At 31.9% G+C, this 21,621-nt stretch overlaps 1 protein-coding gene and 1 long non-coding RNA gene across 2 annotated transcripts; one reads left to right on the plus strand and one right to left on the minus strand.

The window, feature by feature from the left end:
- Window positions 1–931: 931 nt before the first annotated feature.
- Window positions 932–15,313, minus strand: LOC114166455. Its single transcript, XM_028051191.1, has 10 exons — window positions 14,797–15,313; window positions 11,410–12,711; window positions 10,337–11,122; window positions 8,063–8,695; window positions 6,522–7,298; window positions 4,569–5,027; window positions 3,530–4,303; window positions 1,916–2,842; window positions 1,584–1,642; window positions 932–1,295 (listed from the first exon to the last, which is right to left on the minus strand). The coding sequence occupies exons 1-9, from the start codon at window positions 15,154–15,156 to the stop codon at window positions 1,601–1,603; spliced, it is 6,060 nt and encodes a 2,019-aa protein (XP_027906992.1). The 5' UTR covers window positions 15,157–15,313; the 3' UTR covers window positions 932–1,295; window positions 1,584–1,600.
- Window positions 15,314–17,616: 2,303 nt separating this feature from the next.
- LOC114167408 lies at window positions 17,617–19,996 on the plus strand. The gene is made up of 3 exons (XR_003600220.1): window positions 17,617–17,830; window positions 17,936–18,013; window positions 19,238–19,996. It is a non-coding gene; the product is annotated as an uncharacterized LOC114167408 (long non-coding RNA).
- The last annotated feature ends 1,625 nt before the right edge of the window (window positions 19,997–21,621 follow it).

The following is a 21,621-nucleotide window of genomic DNA, read 5'->3' on the forward strand; positions in this document are numbered from 1 at the left end:
CAACAAAGTCATGTAGCATGAAAATAACTTAACACCTAACAAAAAAAATAAAAAATAAAAATAGAAATAAAATAAAAAATTTAAAATATTACAAAGTGGCAAGTATCATCATATACACATAGATATTATAGCAGATTTAATAAAAAGAACTTATTTGAATCGTTTTAACAAAAAATAAAACAATTAAAAAAATAAGAGATCAAATTGAATAATTAAAATGAAAATTAGTTGGATCAAATAAGAATTTGTGATGGGATAGTTATTACAAAAATAATATGCATATATTATAGATATCATAAAAATATTTATATTTATTTAATATTATTCTCTAGGTTGAAGGAGGATACATAAATTCGTTTTTCTCTAAGTTTTCATTTAGATACTCATTATTTATAATATTCTATGATTATGTCCCTGAAAATTATTCAAACTGACCTGTGTAAATGGCTGTAATATAAACAACCGTTAAAAGTGTCTATAAACTATTAAGGACGCATTGAAACCTGTTACAAGTACTTACAACATTTTAAGTTCCACAAAATTTGAAACTATTATACAACTATTGGCAGTATACAGACTAATTTAACGTTTGTGAAAAAAACGTTTGTATGCTTCTTATTTCAGCTTTGGTGTTCTAAAATAAAAACCTTTCTACATTTATTCTTGCACAGCTTCTACTAAAATGTTGCATGCCACATTTTCTCAAAAATTTTCATGCCCTCATCAACTTTCTTTTATAAACAATATGCATGTACATTACCTATGTGACAACAGAGAGGACTCAAAAGTTGAGTACATAGAGAATCATTATGATCACATCAAGATAAAATTAACAACAAATGAATCCAGGCACACATTTTTTTTTTTCACCAGCATAAGCACATATGCTAATAAACCACAGTCAATATTTAGTGATATAGCCTTCAATCAATATTCATGACCGTTCATCACTTTTAATCCCACACATTACATAATACAAGTAATAATGTCTTTCATCTTCAACTAGGTACAACAACACATTTTTTTATATTTTTTTTTAAAACACAATCACACCTGATAAAATAGGGACACTTTCTACTTCAACTAGGTAGAACAATACATTTTTTTTAAAACACAATCTCACTTAATAAAATAGGAACACATTCATCTTCAACTAGGTAGAACAACACATTTTTTTTTTTTCATTTTTTTTAAAACACGTAATAAAATCTGAACACATTCATCTTCATCCATTCTTGATGCCTTCAATCTCCTCTTAATTACTGCAATATTGGAGTCGGCAACAGAGGCTCAACCTAGACGAATATAAAAGCAATTACTATACTTTCATAAAAGCGATTTTAAAAAGTTATAAATTTAGTTATAGAAGAAGTAGCAATGAGTGAATTTCATGCTATTCATTAGTCTCATAAAAAATAATGAGAAAAAAATATCGACTTAAATAGATATCAATAAAACATAAGATGACACTGATATAAAAGTAATTACGTAATCATCATGTTATGCTGTGAAAAACTGCTTCTAATTAATCATCACATGAGCAAATGATAGTATCACTAACCATAAAAAAGTATTTGATGTACCTTGTTCAATATCTGAACTATTGAATAACTGAAATGATGGCGCTAGAAGCATCGGGAGCCTATTTAAAAGGAAAGCATATATACAAATTAATTTTAAGCATGATGCGACTCAAAAACACATTACGCTACAAATAATGGTCTCAATTCAAAGCATATATACACATTAGTTGAATTATAATTTTGCAAGGAAACAAGAAAATGTCTAGTATTTTTAATGAACATGATGAGTCATAGCACTTGATAGAGAGAAATTAAGAAGAATGCTACAAATTAGCAGGGTCCTATACTCCTAATTCTATGGAACAAAGATTAAGACGAAAAAGTATGCATACCTCTTCTTTGGAAGTTCTGTGTAGAGCAGAATTAAGATCGGTTTCCTTCCGGGGTCTCGCATATTCTGAATAATACCACTTTATGGAATTATCTATTTTGTTGGATGCACTGAAAGTTTTCATGGAGCTGCAGTTGATGACTTGGACTTCCTCCAGGGATGGAAAACATAAAGTAAAATTGCCAGCGTAGAAACACCTTAGCTCATCTAATTTTTCAAGATACAAATCTTGCAGCTGCTCAAATTTTATTTTTACATTCTCATCAGATTCCTCCCCCTCCTTTGATACTATCTCTTCAATTGATTTACATTCTTTTATCTTCATACTTTTGAGTTCACTCAAGCTTTTTGCTGTTGAAGATGTGAACAAATATGGCAGGCTATTGCAAGTTTCTAGCTCCAAATACATGAGTTGCGGAAATATTATCTCATCCTCCTTGGATTCCTCTGCAACAATTGCCTTCAATCCCTTACACTCTTCCACGACTAGATCTTTAAGTTTCATAAGATCTTTGGCCACTGATGCTGGAAACACACTTGTAAGGCCTTTACACTCCTTAACACGTACTTCTTTTAGATGATCCATGCTTAGAATCCCATGAGGATCTTCACTCCAAATATTCTCCAGATTCGACAAGTTGGATAAAATCAATATCTTCAGAGGCAGAGTAATTAATGTGTCTTGTGTGGCACGTTTGACATCAAATATGGTTTTTACAGAATCACAGTTTCCAACTACCAATTTCTCCAATTTGGGTAATAAAGGAAGTAAAGAGAAGGGTAACACTGCATCTGATAAAAACTGGCAGTCGTCCACAATCATTGTGACCAATTTACTGAAATACAAGTCTAGGATATGCAGTGGGTCATGCCATATCTCTGGTAGTTTTGGTCTACTTTTGAGATCAAGTTTTTCAAGTTCTGAAATCTGCACGTGCAAACAATAATTAAAAATATGAAACTAATTATTTACAAGAGTCAACGATATCTTTTAAATCAGTACTCTACAAATATGAAATGCTCACTATTTGCAAGTTTCAGACTTGCAAAAACAACTTAAGAATTGAGGTTTATAATTTTATTTAGTTGTCCTAACATCAAAATTGGTTCAACTGTTACGGTAGGTTTAAAAATGTAAATAAATAAATAAAATTTATTGTTACGAATATGAAAATTTATAGTTATCTTAAATTATGTTCTTTTTCTTTCATTTTCATACTTTATAGTGATAAATAATTCATTGCTTGAATTTTGTAACAAAAAGTTAAGCCTGCTGAGGAATGATAATCAGCAAATTCATTTTAATTGTTGACCAAAAATTGATTGTAATTCGACTTTAAATTATAGATATAGTGTGTAATAATCATAGAAAATTTTTGTAATAACCTACACTTGCAAGTAGGTTATTGTTAACAGTTTAATTATGATATTCATGAGTATTTATTTTGAAGAATGTTAAATAAATTATAATGCTTTTTCACCTTTTTTGTCCAAAGGCGTAATGCATGTTCACACACATTCTATAGATATATGTCCATAAATAACGAAATGGGTTCTACAAAGCTGTGTTTATAACAGGAATCAAACAATTTCAATAACAAAATAATACACATACCTTTCTCCCAAATTCCTTTCGCATAGTAGAGTTCAGATCAGGTTCTCCCAACTTGTCTGCGTTTAGCGTACTTGGACATAAAGTTACCATATCATCGCAATCTGTTACTGACAATTTTTCCAAGGATGGGAAACTTAAATTCCCTCTGTAGAACCTTAGCAGATTCGGTAAACTATCAAGTTCTAAACAACTGAGCTGTGGAAATATTATCTCATTCTCATCTGATTCCTCCCCACACAATATTTCTTCAATGGATTTACACTGTTTTATCTTCATTCTTTGGAGTTGACCCAAACTTTTGGCTGTTGAGGATGTGAACAAATATGACAAACCATCACAATTTTCTACTTTTAAACATATCAGATTTGAGAAAGACACTGTGCATGTTACCAAGTTTTCCAAAGTGGAACAACTAATCACTTCAAAAGTTTCTAGATTTCTGACAAAGGGCTCAGTCCATGGGTTCTCTAACCCAATGGAAACTAGCTCTCCAAGGGACTCCAACCGTAATTCTTTGAGCTGTAATAGAAGTTCACTATTATTAGGTCTTTGATGGCAGAAAATGAGCTTGAAGGAACTACTCCACACCATAAGCTTCTTTACATTTGGCAACTGTTGTAGAAATCCATACTCCGGAAATTCATCACACTCATTATCAAAGCACAGACCGAGAACTTTTAAGTTGTGTAAAAGGTTTGTCTGAAATTCTCCGTCCACAATCATCTTTAATTCATTTTTACCCACTGTCAGATCCTCTAAGTTGGATATAATTAGCTACAATGAGAAACCAATAATCATGCAAAAGCAGGTTAGCACTGTCATATATTCAGCCCTCTATATTGATTTAAAATGAATTTTAGATGAAAAATTGATAAATGAGATGAATAGTGGTTGTATGAGAAGAAAATATAATGAAAAATATTTGAGCGGTTGGTAGGAGATTGTTTATGGCGATTTAGGCAGTTTTTGACACATGATAATTTGAATGCATGTAAAAGAATTAACTTATGTAATCGATTTTGGAAAAAAATGGTCGAACCTCAGATGTTGGTGTTGCATCATGAATATTATGGTTGAAGTTGGGCAAATCGCATAGCGTCAATGACGTCAGAGTGGGGAACGTAAGGTTGGGATTGGTTCCTTCTGGATGAGCTGGATTTCCATCTGTTTCTTCATTCCAAAGGGTTTCCAGATTTGGCAGCTTCCATAAAACTAATGTCTTCAGAGGAAAAGTAATTGATATGTCTTGTGTTGTACATTTGACATCAAATATGGTTTTGAGAGAATGACAGTTTCGAACTTGCAACGTTTGCAATTGAGGTAACAAAGGAAGCACAGCGAAGGGGATTACATATGATAAAAGTTGGCACCCGTCCACAATCAAGGTTTCCAAGTAAGTGAAACAAAAGTCATGCATTTTCAGTGAGAGACTCCATATCTCTTGTAGGTCTGCCCTATCTTTGAACTCAAGACTATTTTGCCATCTCTCTTGTGTATTCTTTCGAAATCAGCACATGCAAACAGTAAATAAAAGTATGAAATTAATCTTTTGCAAGGATTAACAAGAAATCAGATTTTTTTACCAGTTTTCCTACACTTCACCAACTTTACTTATAACTAATATCCAGGAAAGAATTTTAATAACTTAATTGAAGAAATTTTTAAAAGTTATTAGAAGTGACATTTTTTATGTTGGTTTTTAACATTATATATTTATATCAATTTACCTCTTATAAAACATTTATTAAGTTTTCTTTTTACTTTCATAAGGTATTTATTATTAATTTTTATATTAGAAAAAAAGACCGTTTTTAATATATTTCTAAATAAGATATTGACAATAATAACAAATTATTATTATACTTTTATATTATTTATAGTCTTTATTTTATCATTTCTAGATTGTACTTAAAATCCAATAATATTGATTATGCTAGATGTATTTTATTGTTATCATTTCTTTTATTTTTATTTTTTTTCATTAAAGACGGTTCGTTTTATCTCTATTTTTACTTTACTTTAAATATTATATATCTGTTTAAAAATGTGTGATTTTTACATTATCTTAAATTTGAATATAAATATTATAAAACATAGTAGAAGATTAATAAGAAATATTCATTATGATAAATATACAGCAACAAAAATAAAATAAATATAATGAAAATAATTTATTAATTAAAAATTGAAATTAAAAATATATTTTATAATTAAATAAATTAAGTTTCTGGTAAAATGGCATATCAAAGTATTTGATTCTGTTCTATCTATTTATATTTATAAGTTATTTTAATTAATAAAATTACCGTTTACATTTAGTTGGTTATTTGAGTTAAATTTAATATAATTTGTCTAGGTTATTGAGACAATGTTTCAAACCATCAGTTTATTAATTTATATTAAATACGATTTTTAAAGAAAATTATTACGAAAATTAATTGAAAATAATTATGTTTAAATAATAGTGACTTTACATTTTTTTTAAATATAAATTATTTATTTTTTCTCTTTATATATATATATATATATATATATATGTTTGTTACATTTTTATAAAACAATTTGAGAAATTTGTAAGATACAATATATATTTTTTATTTTAAAATTAAAGGAAAAAAAAGTTTATTTAACAAGATTTGAGAAAAATAAATGTAACTTTCCCAGAAATAAATTATTTATTTTTTATATTATAAAACTTTAATTTATAATTTTTACTACTCTATCGTTAAATAAAAATAAAGGACAAATTACAGAAATATATAAAGCATATCATTTATTAAAAATATAATATACATTTTGTATATATATTAAAAACATTTTATTTTCTTTGTATATATATTAAAAGCATATTTTATTTTATTTTTGTGTTAATAAGTTTGACGAAGAGGCCATAAAGTGAAAGTCTTAAAATATGAATATTGAGGTATCCTAATTAAAAAGTTGTTTGATAGCGAATACAATACAAAATTTCCATCATATATTAAAGACGTACCTTTCTCACAAATTCCTTCCTCATAGTAGAGTTGAGATCAATTTCCAATTGAATAGCCTCTGAGAAGTTATTCAGTTTAACTTGAGACAACTTGTCTGCTTTCACTGTACCTGGACATAAAGTTATCATCTCGGAACAAGATGATACTGTCAATTCCTCCAAGGATGGAAAACTTAAACTCCCTTTATAGAAGCTTCTGAGCTTAGATAACCATTCAAGATTTAAACTACTGAGCTTCGCAAATATTATCTCATCCTCGTCTGATTCCTCCTTAGACACTATCTCTTCAATCGAATCACAATCTTTTATTTCCATTCTTTTCAGTTGACCCAAACTTTTGGCTGTTGAGGATGTCAACAAATATGATAAGCTACGACAACCTTCTACTTTCAAACACGTCAGATTGGAGAAAGACACTGTGCATGCTACCAAGCTTTTTAAACTCCCACATTTAATGACTTCAAAGCTTTCTAAGTTTCTGACAAATGAATCAGTCCAAGAGTTCTCTAACCCAATGGAAACCAGCTCTCCAAGAGACTCCAAGTGTAATACTTTCAGCTGATGTAACACATTATTACGACTTTCACAACAGAACATCTTCTCGAATGAACCACCACACACCACAAGTTTCTCTATGTTCGGAACCTCTTCTAGAATTTCATATCCAAATATATCTGAACTAAAGCGGAGAGTAAGAGCTTTTAAACTGTCCAAGAGGTTTCTCTCCAATTCTCCTCGCAAAATCATCTTCATTCCATTTTTCCCTAATGACAGGCACTGTAACAGCCAAGAAAAACACAAACAAAAGTTGGTTAGGACTGTTAAAGACACAAATCTTTTAATTTTTCATGCCAAAAGATACCCCTCATACTTGGTCACAAAAATTTATTCTGAGATTAAGATTTTGAGATGGAAATGCTATAAATTTAACAGTTAGTAAGTTGCAGTGCTTGCTATGTAGAAGAAAATGAGTTTACAAAAATTTTTAATCGAAAGGGACTGTTTATGTTGGATAGAGTACCATAGAAGAAATAATTATTAAAATAAAAATAAATAGTGAAAACAAGAAGAAAACGAATAATAAACAATAATATAATTTTATTAAAGAAAAAATAATTATAATACCTTTCTTTTTAACTTTAAAGAAAAAAAAAAGTGACATTTTTTTTTTCAGAATAGAAAAATTAATTATAAAAGAAACTTTAAAAGGGAAAACTATTTCTCTTCTTAATATTTTTGATAAATATTGCTGAGATAATGTATAGTTCTTTAATTACCAAATTAGATTCCGCTAATACCAGACTTCTTCCCATAGTTTACAAAGATTGTGGCAGCATGAACACATGAATCATGATAAAGTAGAATGGCGTGAGTGAGAATCTGTTGAATTGATCTGAGATGTTATTGATGAGTAATCAAATATATTCTTTTAATTATTTATATAAAACATATACAACATATTTATTGATGCTCTGCATTAGTGAATTTACTAATCCAATTATGATGCAAGAAAGGAGAAGAAAGTGCTAAAACAATGATACCTTCTCATGAGGGAGTTGATCTTGGGTAGGAGATTCCAGATGCGTATTGAGTGAGCAGTAATAAAAGTAGCTGAACTTTTGCAAACCATCTAATTTCAATGATTTGACATAGGGACAGGGAAGCGTAAGCTCTAGACTTGAATCTGTATTATCCTCTGCAACAATTGCCACCAATCTCTCACACTCTTCAATTACTAGTTCTTCAAGTTCAAGATCTTTGGCTACAGATGCTGGAAACACGCTTGTAAGCCTTTTACATTTAGTAACATGTACTTCTTTTAGATGTTGCATGCATAAAATTCCATGAGGAGGATCTTCGTTCCAAACAGCTTCCAGCTCTGGCAGGTTCGATAAAACCAAATTCTTCATAGGAGAAGTAATTAAAGTGTCTTGTGTTGAACATTTGACATCATCAAATATGACTTTGACAGAATCACAGTTTCGAACTTCCAATGTTTCCAATTTGGATAATAGGGAAAATAAATGGAAGGGTAGCACTGCATCCGATAAAAACGGACAATCATTCACCTTCAATGTGGCCAACTCTCTGAAACAGAAGTTGGGTATAGGCAGTGAGCCACGCCATATCTCTTGTAGTTCTGGTTTACTTCTGTCGAGATCAAGCCATGATATCTTATACAAAAGAAGAAATAAAATATGAAATTAATTATTTATTTCAAGAATTAATAAAAATTGAAATTTGTTTACACTATAGGTTAAATATGAAATATCCCCTAATTCTTTTAAGAATTATTTTTTATTAAAACAACTCAGTTGACTATATCATATCTAAAAGAATTTTTCTACGGAATCTCACCTTTTCTAATTTACATTACTTGACTTCAAAACCTTTCAAACAAGTTAAGAATTGAGATTTTTAATTTTTTTTTTATAAAATTTGGTTCAACCGCTACCCTGTGTTTAAGACTGCAGTTCAAATGTTTAAAAAATAAAAAATAAAACAAACGTTACTTTTATGAATTCAAAAATTTATAATTTATAATTATTTAAACAAAGTTATTTTTTCCTTTCATCTCCAAAAATAATTTTTCATACATATGTAAAATCGAATTTTTGGTTGAGTGTTATTAACCGAGACCAGTAAAAGACAATAATATTTTGACAAGTCAGATATTAACAAAAAAAAAATCATTTAAAAGATTTAGAAGATTCCAGCACACATTAAAAAAAATTCAAAAAATCAATTTCCATCACATTTAATACCTTATCATTCCACCAATCCCATGTTATACATCCTCATTCATCACAAACACTTTATTATTTTTTTTTTTATTCAACATTATTTGAGTATAATACTTTTAAGAAAATTTCAAAATTTTCATCATAATTATTAATTAAAATTGTTAATAAATTGTATAATTGTGAGTTTAAATTATAATATACAGTCTAAACTTTAATTAGAAATTATAGAGAAAATTGTTATAATTAAAAACCTTCATATATTCTTTTTTCTTTTTTCTGTCACCTAGACTTGCAGTAGGCTACTCTTAGTAGAAAGAAAAGTACGGAGAGTAATACAATCATGACTAATATTATTTTGAAGAATCGTAAAACAAGTGGTAGACTTGAATACGGATTTGTTAATAGTTCAAATATGATTCGTTTATGACTATTATTTAAAAAACAATTAATGTGCAGCATGTTTAAACAAATGCCATAGATGTCTATACATAACAAGATAGCTTGTAAAATTTTTTCAAAGTGGATAAAGTGTGTAGTTTTCACAGTGTATTAAAAAAAATTATTGTGGTTATAACATTTCATAGTTATTAAACATTAGGTATTAATATAATTTTAATAATGAATTTAAATTAAAGATTATTATTTTACATTTCATAGTATGATTCAATATGATAATATTTGAATATGTTTTAACGATAGCATATTTTATTAACGATAATAAATTATTAGAATAGTATTTTTGAATAAAAATATATAGTCACTTTTCCATCACTTATAGTTCAGTTTTAAAAAACTTTATAACAACCTTGTGTATGTACTAAATTATATACAACTAACTATTCTTTCATAGCTTCTTTTACGAAAAAATAAATAAACGAATAAATATAAAAAAATATATTTCTTTTATAGAATAAAATTAATTAACATTTGTTGAAAAAGTATAATAATTTCTTATTTTTCTACTAGTATCAAATATGATTCTTAAGATAATTATTTTATAAAAATAATTATTATAAAAATAATAATTTTACAGAATCATAAGATAATGTTAAATTAAAAGCAAACACATACCTCTCTCAGATATTTCTTCCACATAATTGAGTTGAGATCGGTTTCCAATGGAATAATAACCTCTTCGGATTCAAATTCTACTTGAGACAACTTGCCTGCGTCTAGACTTCCTACACAAAATGTTGTCATCTTTTTACAATATGTTACTGACAGTTCCTCCAAGGATGGGAAACTTAAACTCCCTCTGTAGAACCTTCCCAGCTCCCCTAACCATTCAAGATTTAAACAACTGAGGTTCGGAAATATTATCTCATCATCATCTGATTCCTCCTTACACACTATCTCTTCGATTGAAAAACACTTTTTTATCTCCATTCTTTTCAGTTGAACCAAACTTTTGGCTGTTGAGGACGTGAACAAATATAGTAAGCCACCGCAACTTTCTACTTTCAAACATGTCAGATTGGAGAAAAACACTGTGCATGCTACTAAGTTTTTTAATCTCCAACAACTAATGACTTCAAAGGTTTCTAAGTTTCTGACAAATGAATCAGTCCAAGAGTTCTCTAACCCAATGGAAACCAGCTGTCCAAGGTACTCCAACTGTAATACTTTCAGCTTCTGTAACACATTATTACCACTTTCACAACAGAACATCTCCTTGAAGGAACCATCGCACACCACAAGTTTCTCTATATTCGGAACCTCTTCTAGAATTTCATAGCGAAATACATCCGAACCAAAGCGGAGAGTAAGAACTTTTATGTTGTCTAGGAGGTTTGGCTGAAATTCTCCTTGCAAAATCATATTTACTCCATTTTCCCCCAATGACAAGCACTTTAATAACTGAGAAAAAAATACAAGCAAAAGGAGATTATTTTATGATAACCAGAGATTCACATCTCTTTTGTTTACAATCACATAAAGAACCTTTCATGCCGAAAGATTCCTAATAAAAGTTATAGTTGGTGACAAATTAACACGCCATGGCATTGTACGTGAAAGTTTCATATTTTAATTTTCACACTATTTCGTATTACTTATATATGGAACAATGACAAACAATTAAAGCTACAGATGATTCCATATTTAATTTATAGTCGAAGAGGAAGTCATAAAACAGTAGTACATACCTTTTCACTGCCGACTTTATTCTCGGTATGTGATTCTAGATACAGTGAGCTGTAGTAAAAATACTTGAAGTTGGGCAAACCCTCAAGTTCCAATGATCTCACAAAGGGACATGTAAGCTCTAGCTTTGTTCTTGGATCTATATTATCCTCTGCAAAAATAGTCATCAATCCTTTACAGTCTTTCCCTACTAGATTTTTAAGTTTCAGAAGATACTTGTCTTTTGATGCTGGAAACACACTTGTAAGGCCTTCGCATTCCTCAACACAAACTTCTTGTAAATGGTGCATGCTGAGAATTACTTGAGGATCTTCATTCCAAACATTCTTCAGATTTGACAGCTTTGATACATTCAATTTCTTCAGAGAAAAAGGAAGGGTTTGTCCCATATATGTCACATCTCTGCCTTGTGTTGTACATTTGACATCAAAAATGACTTTGACAGAATCCAAGTTTCGAACTTCTAACGTTTCCAAATTAGTTAAGAAATGAAGCATACTGAACGGTAGCAGTACATCTTCCACTACTTGATTTTCAAGTTCTATAACGTTGTTGGCTACCGATGGTGGAAACACACTTGAAAGGGCTTTACATTCCTCAACATATAATTCTTGTAGGTGGTGTAAGGTTAGAATTCCATAAGGATTATCATTCCATACATTCTCTAGATTTGGCAGCTTGGATACAACCAATTTCTTTAGAGAAAAGGGGAGGGTTTGTCCCACAGATGTCATATCTCTGTCCAGTGTTGCACATTTCACATCAAAAATGGATTTGACAGAATCACAGTTTCGAACTTCCAACGTTTCCAAATTAGTTAAGAAATGAAGCATACTGAACGGTAGCAGTACATCTTCCACTACTTGATTTTCAAGTTCTATAACGTTGTTGGCTACCGATGGTGGAAACACACTTGAAAGGGCTTTACATTCCTCAACATATAATTCTTGTAGGTGGTGTAAGGTTAGAATTCCATAAGGATTATCATTCCATACATTCTCTAGATTTGGCAGCTTGGATACAACCAATTTCTTTAGAGAAATTTGTCCCATAGATGCCACCTCTCTCTCTTGTGTTGTACATTTGACATCAAAGATGATTTTGACATAATCAAAGTTTCGAACTTCCAACGTTTCCAAATTAGTTAAGAAAGTAAGCAAATTGAATGGTAGCAGTACATCGGCTAAAAACTCGCAACCATCAAGAGTTAGAGATTCTAAGAGACAGAAGTAGGTGTTTGGAATGGACCGTGAGCCAAGACATATCTCTTGTATATCTCCCTCACTCAAATTTGTTGTACTCTCCTGCAAAAGAAATAAGATTTAGATATTCATTTTCATGACATCCAAATTATTTGAACTTTTAACTTTTGGGAATACATCTTTCATGAATATAAAAATGATTATAAAAAACATAAAAATAGGAAAAAAACAAGCAAATCATAATAATATATTAAAATAACAATGAGGAGTTACAAACTTAATATTATAGAAAGTAACATACTGTATAGAACAAAGGATATGTTGTTTTTATTGAACATACGGTAACCTTGTTATGAAAATTTTGAAGGGATAATTTCATTTCTAGGTGTGATGATAAGATTTGCAATAAAACTAAAGATGTTTAAAATGCATGATGTAGGAGAATGCTAACACCTAATTTTATTATAGGAATTTTGATAAGTGTCTAGAATATGTAAAATTTTCATACAAATTTCACACTTATCATAATTTAATTGATCATATTTTGTAAGTGACTAAAATATCTAAAATTTTCATACAAATTTGACACTTATCATGCTTTAATTAATCATATTTTGCAAGTGAAAAACTCCTTTTAGTCTATAATTATAGAGTGTGGTACTAAGAAGAAGAAAATAGAAAATTGATGATTCTTTTATGATTTTACAGCAATTTCTTTTATGATTTTACAGCAATTTCTCAAAGAATTAAAAATGATGCAATTGTGCCCAAAATTCATAGCTGAGCTCCAGTAAGGTGGTCAAGGAAGAATCCATAATGTGACTTTTGGTGCATTTATTTATGTGTAGGTGCTATTAGAGTTGTGTTGCAATATTCTATGAGCAGCTGAACTCTCTTGTGTCCAAGTTTGATGTTATCAATTATTATTCTATGTACTTCTACTTCTTGGATATTTATTTATGTTTTCATTCAATAGTTTGTGATTCGATTTATGCTTAATGATGAATTGACAACTCATCTATTTAACTGGTTTGGATGAAGCTAAAAGACTGGTCTCAATGGTCCAATCAAATTATCACACTCTTGCTAGAGGCTTCCACAAAATCTAGAGGGTGTGCTAGAGGAGAGAGTCTTGCACAATAAAGCAAGGATTCATTCAACCAAGAGTGGAGAAATCACATTGGGTTTGAAGTTTTTAGGTTCTAGGCTACAAACATGGGCCTAGACCTACATAGAAAGAGTACTCCTAAAACATTAAATAATTTGCATTTTAAGTAGACAAAATAGTAGTGGTGTAGTAGAAGAAAATGAGATGAAATCTAATCATAGTCTTTACTCCACTCAATCTATATAATTATTATTATCTATATTTACATGTACTCTTTATCAAAATCCAGAAAACCCAAAAAGTAATTATCAATATACTTTCTAAATTCCGATGGATACGATAACTTTCCTTTGACTGTTTGAGTTGGTTCACTTGCCAGTAAGTCACATAGTTGGATAACTCTTTCAAAACTTTTAAAACCCTTTTAAAATATTTTTGTAGATATATTATCTAATAATGAATATTTACATATTATATGATACCTTAAAATTAAGTTATATAATAAACTTTTCAATAATATTAAAATTTTATTTAATTGATATAATTAGTAAAAATATAATTCGGATCTATTAACCCTACATTTTATGAAATATTATAAAATATATAATTTGCCTGAGTTTATATAAAATAAACGGATTCTTTCCATATGTCATATATTTAGTTTTCGTTTATTGATGAGCGAAAGCATAAAATTGGATAATGACCAGAGCATCAATATTTGTTTATGTATTTTCATTCTTATATACTATTTACCGTGTGTGTTCACTTTTACCATATGATTATTAAAAAGAAATTATTAAATTTAGAAAAGATAAATATAAAATTTAAAGGTTAAAATTGGTAATAAAATGTAGATACCCAAAAAACGGTTACCAAAAATAATATCTTTTATATATTGTTATATATGTATATCATATTGACACTGTTATTTAGATAACTTTTTTTTTTGTCTAAATAGTATATTGTTTTTCTAAGGTATTAATATAAAGAAATATAGATTTTATAAAAGAAATGAATAAGAGTAAGAATGGATAGTGTGCATATATAAAGTAATTTTGAATGGTGTGAGAAAGAATGACCTGTTGTTTGGAGCAGTGGATAGAGTATTTGAGGGATGGCAAATTCTCCAGCGTCAATGTGGTGAGAGAAGGAAACGCAGAGTGTTGTGTTGTTCCTTCTCCAACTTTTTCATCCTTCCCAAATATCTCTCTCAATTCCTCACAATCTCTTACCTCAAGCACTTCAAGTCTGGTGAGATCTGTGGTGGCCAAGGATGCTGGAAACAAACTTTTAAGACGCCCACAATCATCAACTTTCATTTCCTCTAGCGCTTGAAGGCCCATAATTCCCTCCGGATCCTTCTCCCATACATGCTCCAGTTTTGGTAGCCAATCTATAGACAGTGTTTTCAGACGGAATATTCCGGAACGTTTTGCCATCACCCTGTTCTCATCATTGATATTAAATATCACCTCTGCATTACTGCAATTCCATACATCTAACTCTTCCAAATTGGGAAAGCAAGAAAGCAAATCAGATGGAATTACATGCTCTATACTACCACATCCCCATAGTCTCAAGCTTTTCAAATATCCAAAGCTGTTTTGCTGCACCCAACCACCGGCTTGCCATAGTTGCTCCATAATAAATTTATCAGTATCATCGTCAAGGAACAGATCCTCAGTATATGCGAAACTGACCTGTAAATCAGACAAATTATTAAATTACTTCTCTACCTTTCAAATACAACCATACTTTTTTTTATTCCCACAAACTTAAACAAAAAACAAAATTACATTTTTCAAGTTAAAAACTTTTATACTATAGCCCTCACTTTAATAATTTATTTTTAAATTATCACTTTAAAATAACTAAAAATATATGTTTTCATTCATAATATATTTTTTAGTACTAATAACAGTAGAAATGGTGTATAAATTAAAATTATCAAATTACTATGTAAATATTTTGTTGATTTTAATTAAATTTAATATACTCATTACTCTAAAATAACTATTAATATGAAATAAAATAAATAGTAATACCATTTTTCTTTTATATTTTTAGACAAGTATAATGTAATACTACAAATTCACTAAAATAGTTATATATCAAAAAATAAGTTTATTTATTTAAAAGTACTCATAGCGATAACAATGAAAATATATATAAGTAAAGTTATTAAAAGTGTTATATTACAATTATTTTTAGAATTTTTTAATTGTTTTAAATTTAAAATTAAAATTACTAACTAATTAATTAGCGTGCCAAGTTGTGTTACTTTTATTTAAAAAACATAAATTTTAATGTATAAAATCTATTAATTTATACTTATAATGAAGATTTTTTTTGTGTCATTTTTTTAACTTTTATCTTTAAAATTATTGTTTTATTTAAATTTAACTATTTTTTTTATTTTTTAAACATTTTTTATTTAATTAATTTTTTAAATTAAATAAATAAAAATTATCTATTAAATAAATAAAAAATATTTGTAACTAAATTATAAAAAGAAATATTTATTTTTATAATTATAACTTTTTTTTATTTTATTACAAGAAGGGAACACACATGATCGTAATGTGTATTTTCACTAGTTATTATAATGGAAATTTTGTAACCGTGTTGTGTGAAAATCTTAAAACAAAAAAACAGATCTAATTTAATAAATAGATAAAAGGACTTAAAAAACATAATTAAAAAAAAAAAAAAAAACTCAACATACTTCCGTTTAAAGCTTTATTGGAAAAAACATGTATTTATAATATCCAATCATATTTTTTTATTTTTTTTTCATATAAGAAAAGTTCATAAAATTAGGAGAAATGATATTAAATAAATGAAAAAGTACCTTATCGTCGAAAATTTCTTGTATGGTGTCATTCAAGTCACCTTCCCACTTCCATTTAGCATTTTTATCTCCCTCCACACCATATACATCTTTCAACTTTGGTGCTATTAATCCTCTTTCACTGAATTTCTCCATTTTCGGACAAGTTCTTACTATCAATATTTCCAGTAATGGGAATTCGAATTCACAGTTCTTGTAACCGCAAAAACTTGTCATGTTCATTAGCCCCACAAGTTCTATAGAAATCAATTTGCTGAATACAATTTTGATCCCTTTGCCTTCTTCACTTCCGTCGTTGCTTACTATTTGCTCTACTTTACGACAGTCTATTACCTTCATGGTCTTAAGTTGAACCATGGTTTTGGCCGTGGAGGATGCCACTAAATTCTTTAATCCATTACATCTCTTCAGTTTCAAACATGTCAAGTAACTTAACGATACAGAGGAAGGACCTAAAGTGGATAAATTGTAGCAGCCTTTTAATCTCAAAAGCTCCAGCCTCTCTAGAACTAGGTCTCGTTCAAATCCCAGATCACTTATATCTGAGAAACAAATAAACAATTGCTTCAACTGTAATACAACTCTCAATCTGTCATGCTGCCCAATGTTTGTACTTTGCATTTTGTAAGAGGAAGTCAATTTTAACTTTTCTAGATTTGGCATTTTGTACAAAAACGGGTACAAAAGATCTGGGCGGTGGACTGAATTCAAGATAATAAGCTCTTTTAATTTCTGCATTTTGTACTTGGATAACCAATTTTGAGCTTCCTGGAAGTCAATTTCCATGTATTCCAACTTGGGGAACACCTAAACAATAAAAGTAAATAGTAAGTAGAATGAATTAAATGTCTCCAGCACACCCCGCTTCAAATTTTTTTGATTTTACCCTTCTTTTTTTTTTTTTGGTTTTTGTAGTTTGCATTGAATTGTAACTCTATGATCAGAATTGTGTATGGTTTGTGTTTTCGTTTGGTTGTTTGTCCTTTAAAAAACTTAAATCATGAATTAAAATAAGAACTTCATTTTCAGTGTAAGGCCCCATTTTGTTTTCCAGCCCTAAAAGTTAGTGGGCTGCCCCTAGGTGGGCCTAAGGGTTGGCCCAATGTATGTAAACCCTGCTATGTTGCCCTAATCCCACCTCACATTCACTCTTTCAGAACCAGCCGTCGCTCCTCCCTCTTCGTGCCGCTAGAGCTCTGCTAGGGTTGCCCTGAGGTCCTCCCCGAGCTAGCTCAAAGCTCCAGTCTTACTTCCCGCACGACGTAAGTGACCCTTAAACCTATCGTCTTCGCTTTCCTTCTTCGTATTCCACCGTTTAATGTTGGTTGATGACTCTGTCCTTCCTTTTTGTGCCGCTGTTCCACCAGTTCCTAACCCGTCTCCCGAACTGCTGTGCTCCACTACCTTTCTTGGGTTGCTACTCTCTTCTGCTAGCATTTAACAAGGTAAGGGAAGCTAGGTTCTTTTCGCGTTTTTGAAATATGTGGTTTGTTTTCGTTTATGTTTTATGCTTAAATGATTGGAAAACGTTAGTTTTGGTATATTTCTGAGTTAGGGGTCCAAATATTCATGAAACTGTGATGTTTGACGTCTTTTTCGTATTTTGATGCGTCGCACAGTCGCTGGGCGAGTTCCTTGGCTCGCTGGGCTAGTTCCTTGGCTCGCTGGGCTAGTTCCTTGGCTCGCTGGGCTAGTTCCTTGGCTCGCTGGGCTAGTTCCTTGGCTCGCTGGGCGACTGTGTACTTTTCTGATATGTGCAGTTTTAGAAAAATTGACTTCCCCGACTCATTAACCGTTTGATTGAGCTCAAATTTTGACATGTGGTTCATAACATGCTATTTTATGTTTTGACCGGTTGGATCGTCGATTAGATATCTGTAGCTTGAGAAATGTGTCACGCATTACTGTAGTGATTTTGGTTTTGTGATAATAAATTTTCTTAGAAATTTTGGTGTAAGAATTATGGTTGTGTGTTGTGCTTGATTGTATGAGATTAAATGAAGTCTTGTTATGTTGAGTATGAAATGGAAAACATGACTTGTTTGGTTGGTTGAGAACTTGCATGAGAATTGGATGTTCAAGATAAAGGTGGTGGATATGGTATGAAGCATAAATTTGGTGCGATAGGCGTAATTCCATGAGTCTCGTGGGGAGACCTCGTGGTGGCGGCGTAATTCCATGAGTCTCGTGGGGAGACCTCGTGGTGGCGTGTAGTGTATATATTAAGATAAGGATTCAAGTAAGGATCGCATCCCGAAACTCTAAAGGGTCAGTGAGTCTCAAGTAGAGCAAACTGACCCAAGTGGTGAGAGTAGCGGGAGGCCCTAGTCTTTGGCAGGATAATGGCCTTAGACGTTTAAAGGCTAACCTTGTGTGTGGTAGGGTGAAACCCATTGGCAATGGCTCTGCAGAGCAGTAGAGGCCACCACAAGTGCAAGCGTCCAGTGAATCCGATCTTAATATATGTATCCGGATAATCGAGTCATAGTGTTTTGCTTGCTTGCCATAACATGAATTATGTGCCTCTGTGTTGTATGTCTGGGAATGTTTACGCACTTATTCCTTTATACCATGATAAGTCTTATGTTGCACTAGCTTACCCTTGCATGTTGTGTTTGTTTTCTGTTATGTTTTCTCTCTTGCGATGATCACCTTACCGGTGGGAGCAGATGAGAGGGAGGTTCGTGATGGATCCGGGAGACGCAGCGGTGCGGCCTAGACTTCCCTGTCTGGATGTCTTAGGAATAGTTTCAGGGCCATGAGGCCTTTTGTATTAGTTGCCTTAGTGGCAACCTTTTTGCAAAACTGTTGCACCCCTTTTTAAAATTTCCTTTTGCTTAGGACTATGTGGTATGCCTAAGTTTCTTTTAAGTGACTCCGGATGACTGTAATAGTTACCCTTCTTACGTTTCATGTTTATTCGATTGGCTCTCGTTATCAAAATTTTATGACGCTTTATTTGGTAGATTAATCTATTAAAATGGGACGTCACACTTTTATGGTATCAGAGCAGTTCGTCCTTAGGATGACCTGAGGTTGTGGGTTTGTCGTTCCTTGCGGGCGTAAGTAGTCATGTTAAGTCGAGTTTGTCAGTGAAACCAAAAGTTTAGGAACAGAAAACGCCTTGATAGAGTAATGAGGGTGCACACTCATGACTAGATTAAAGGTTGTTTTCCTTTCTTAATTCTGATGGTTCGAGGAAATAGGGGCGACAGACAAAAAGGGGTTCGTTGTCTGTAAGTGATAGATTGTTGCTGGGTATGATCTAGTTTGTCTTGCTGCGTCTCTGTGCTTTGTGTCTAGTGTTTACGGAGATAAGGGGATTGAGATTTAACGTCTTGGACTAATAAACTGGAGAATATGCTAGAGTTCCCAAAATAAAGATACTACAAGTTTTCTAAAGGGAGTGGAATCAAAAGGGTAATAACACTAAGGGTATCAGTGCATGCAAGTGCCACATCGTTTGAGGAAATCAAGCTGATTCTACACCCCGACGATAGTGAGGTTCCGAGTTATGAAAATGCATACGGTGTTAGATGGAGTGTCATTGAATATAGTCATATGGTCACATCTAGTGCTTCTTGGAGTGGTGTAAGAGGAACAATTGGCAAATCTGAGGTTGCTAAAAGTGGAGGAATCGCTTAGCGACAAGAAAGGTAAGAGAAGAGGAGACTGGGAAGCGCAAAAGATGACAAACCTCTAGTGAGAGGATGAGATGGATATGGGTTACTGGTCAGTCAGGAAAGATGACGTTCCTAAGTAGGGGAAGGAACAATTGATGGATAGGGAGGAAATGGCATAAGGGATTCATACCAGGATTAATAGTCAGCAGGTAATGAGGGGTATTTCCAAATTTGTGAGTGGGATGCTTCAAGGGGAAAGTAGTTCCCATGAGTAGGACATCTAACTCTGGGTATAAAGTTAAAGGTTTCACGTACTAGAAGAAGGGGCACGCCTTTAAAGGGTTATTCTCGTATGGAAGGACAACCCAACTGATGTCATAACGCAATGATGGGGGAAATGAAGAGGGAAGTTCTGAGTGGTTGGCATGGTGTCTACGATGGTTGATGCTAAAGTGGTTAGCGCGAATAAATCTCATACAGAGATGTGCCTTACGAAGAGATGCTTGGACTAAGGGCCGATTTTCTTGGGATCGTGTACTCCTTGATGTCGTCAGTATGATGGATGAGTGATGGTTGCCTTTAAGAAAGGACTGAAGTTGAGACGATGGTTTCGCCAAAATTGCGACCAAGTGGAGACCCGCTCAAGGGTATGGTGCCTTCGGGGTAATCAAAGTATTTAAATTTAAATCCGATCTGAATTATGCGATGTTGGGACGTAGTCTCACGGGTGAATCAGTTGTTTTCTCAATCCCATCCTGATGAGCTGGACAACCCACGAGGTGGTGTTCTTGGATTAAAAAGAGATGATTCAATGGTGGCGTGTGAGGTATGGACCAAGCTAAATAGTGGGGACAAAGCTTCACATGAATCAAAGACATCTGACGAGGGAAAGTGGATGATGGACGAAGGGGATCTCAGTGAAAAAGGAGTTATAGACGTACTGTGGGACAAGTACCAGAGTTTTGACCTTGGTGTGATAAAATTCCCCTTTGCATTGGTGCCTGAAGAGGAAACTTGAGACAATAGTCCCTACTGGAATGGTTCTACAGCGAGTCTGAAATAAATACGGAGGTGGAGGAGATGTCGGAGAAGTAGTGGCTTATACCGAGTATGACCACAAGGATGATAGCAAATTTGGTGAACATCAGAGGAAAGGTAGTGGTGGAATAGATTGTTCAAGAGAAAACGTTAGATAAGGGAGGATTGACTTTTCGGACCTATGGTTGTATAGAGTGGAGAACATGGTGGAGGTAAGGCAATCTCAAACATGTTAGCTGTGTCGTCAAGGTTTAACGGCAAGTATCCAAGTGCGAACAGAGTCTTTAAAATGTGCAAGAAAGGGTATTGACAAAGGATGAAGTGCCTAACAGGACGCATAGTTAGGAAGGGTGGATGCAATGTTGCGAAAATGAGACGCTAAGACTATAAAG

This window comes from Vigna unguiculata, chromosome 10 (assembly GCF_004118075.2).
Source record: "Vigna unguiculata cultivar IT97K-499-35 chromosome 10, ASM411807v1, whole genome shotgun sequence".
In the NCBI taxonomy this organism is placed as follows: Eukaryota; Viridiplantae; Streptophyta; class Magnoliopsida; order Fabales; family Fabaceae; genus Vigna; species Vigna unguiculata.

What these genes read in the sequence shown, in the direction of transcription:
- LOC114166455 (XM_028051191.1), bottom strand. Translation starts at nt 15,156, where the DNA reads ATGGCAAAACGTTCCGGAATATTCCGTCTGAAAACACTGTCTATAGAT. An exon ending in TCCACTGCTCCAAACAACAG is followed by an intron (nt 12,712 to 14,796) that starts GTCATTCTTTCT and finishes TTTCTTTTGCAG; the next exon opens with GAGAGTACAACAAATTTGAG. An exon ending in GGAAGAAATATCTGAGAGAG is followed by an intron (nt 8,696 to 10,336) that starts GTATGTGTTTGC and finishes CTTTTGTATAAG; the next exon opens with ATATCATGGCTTGATCTCGA.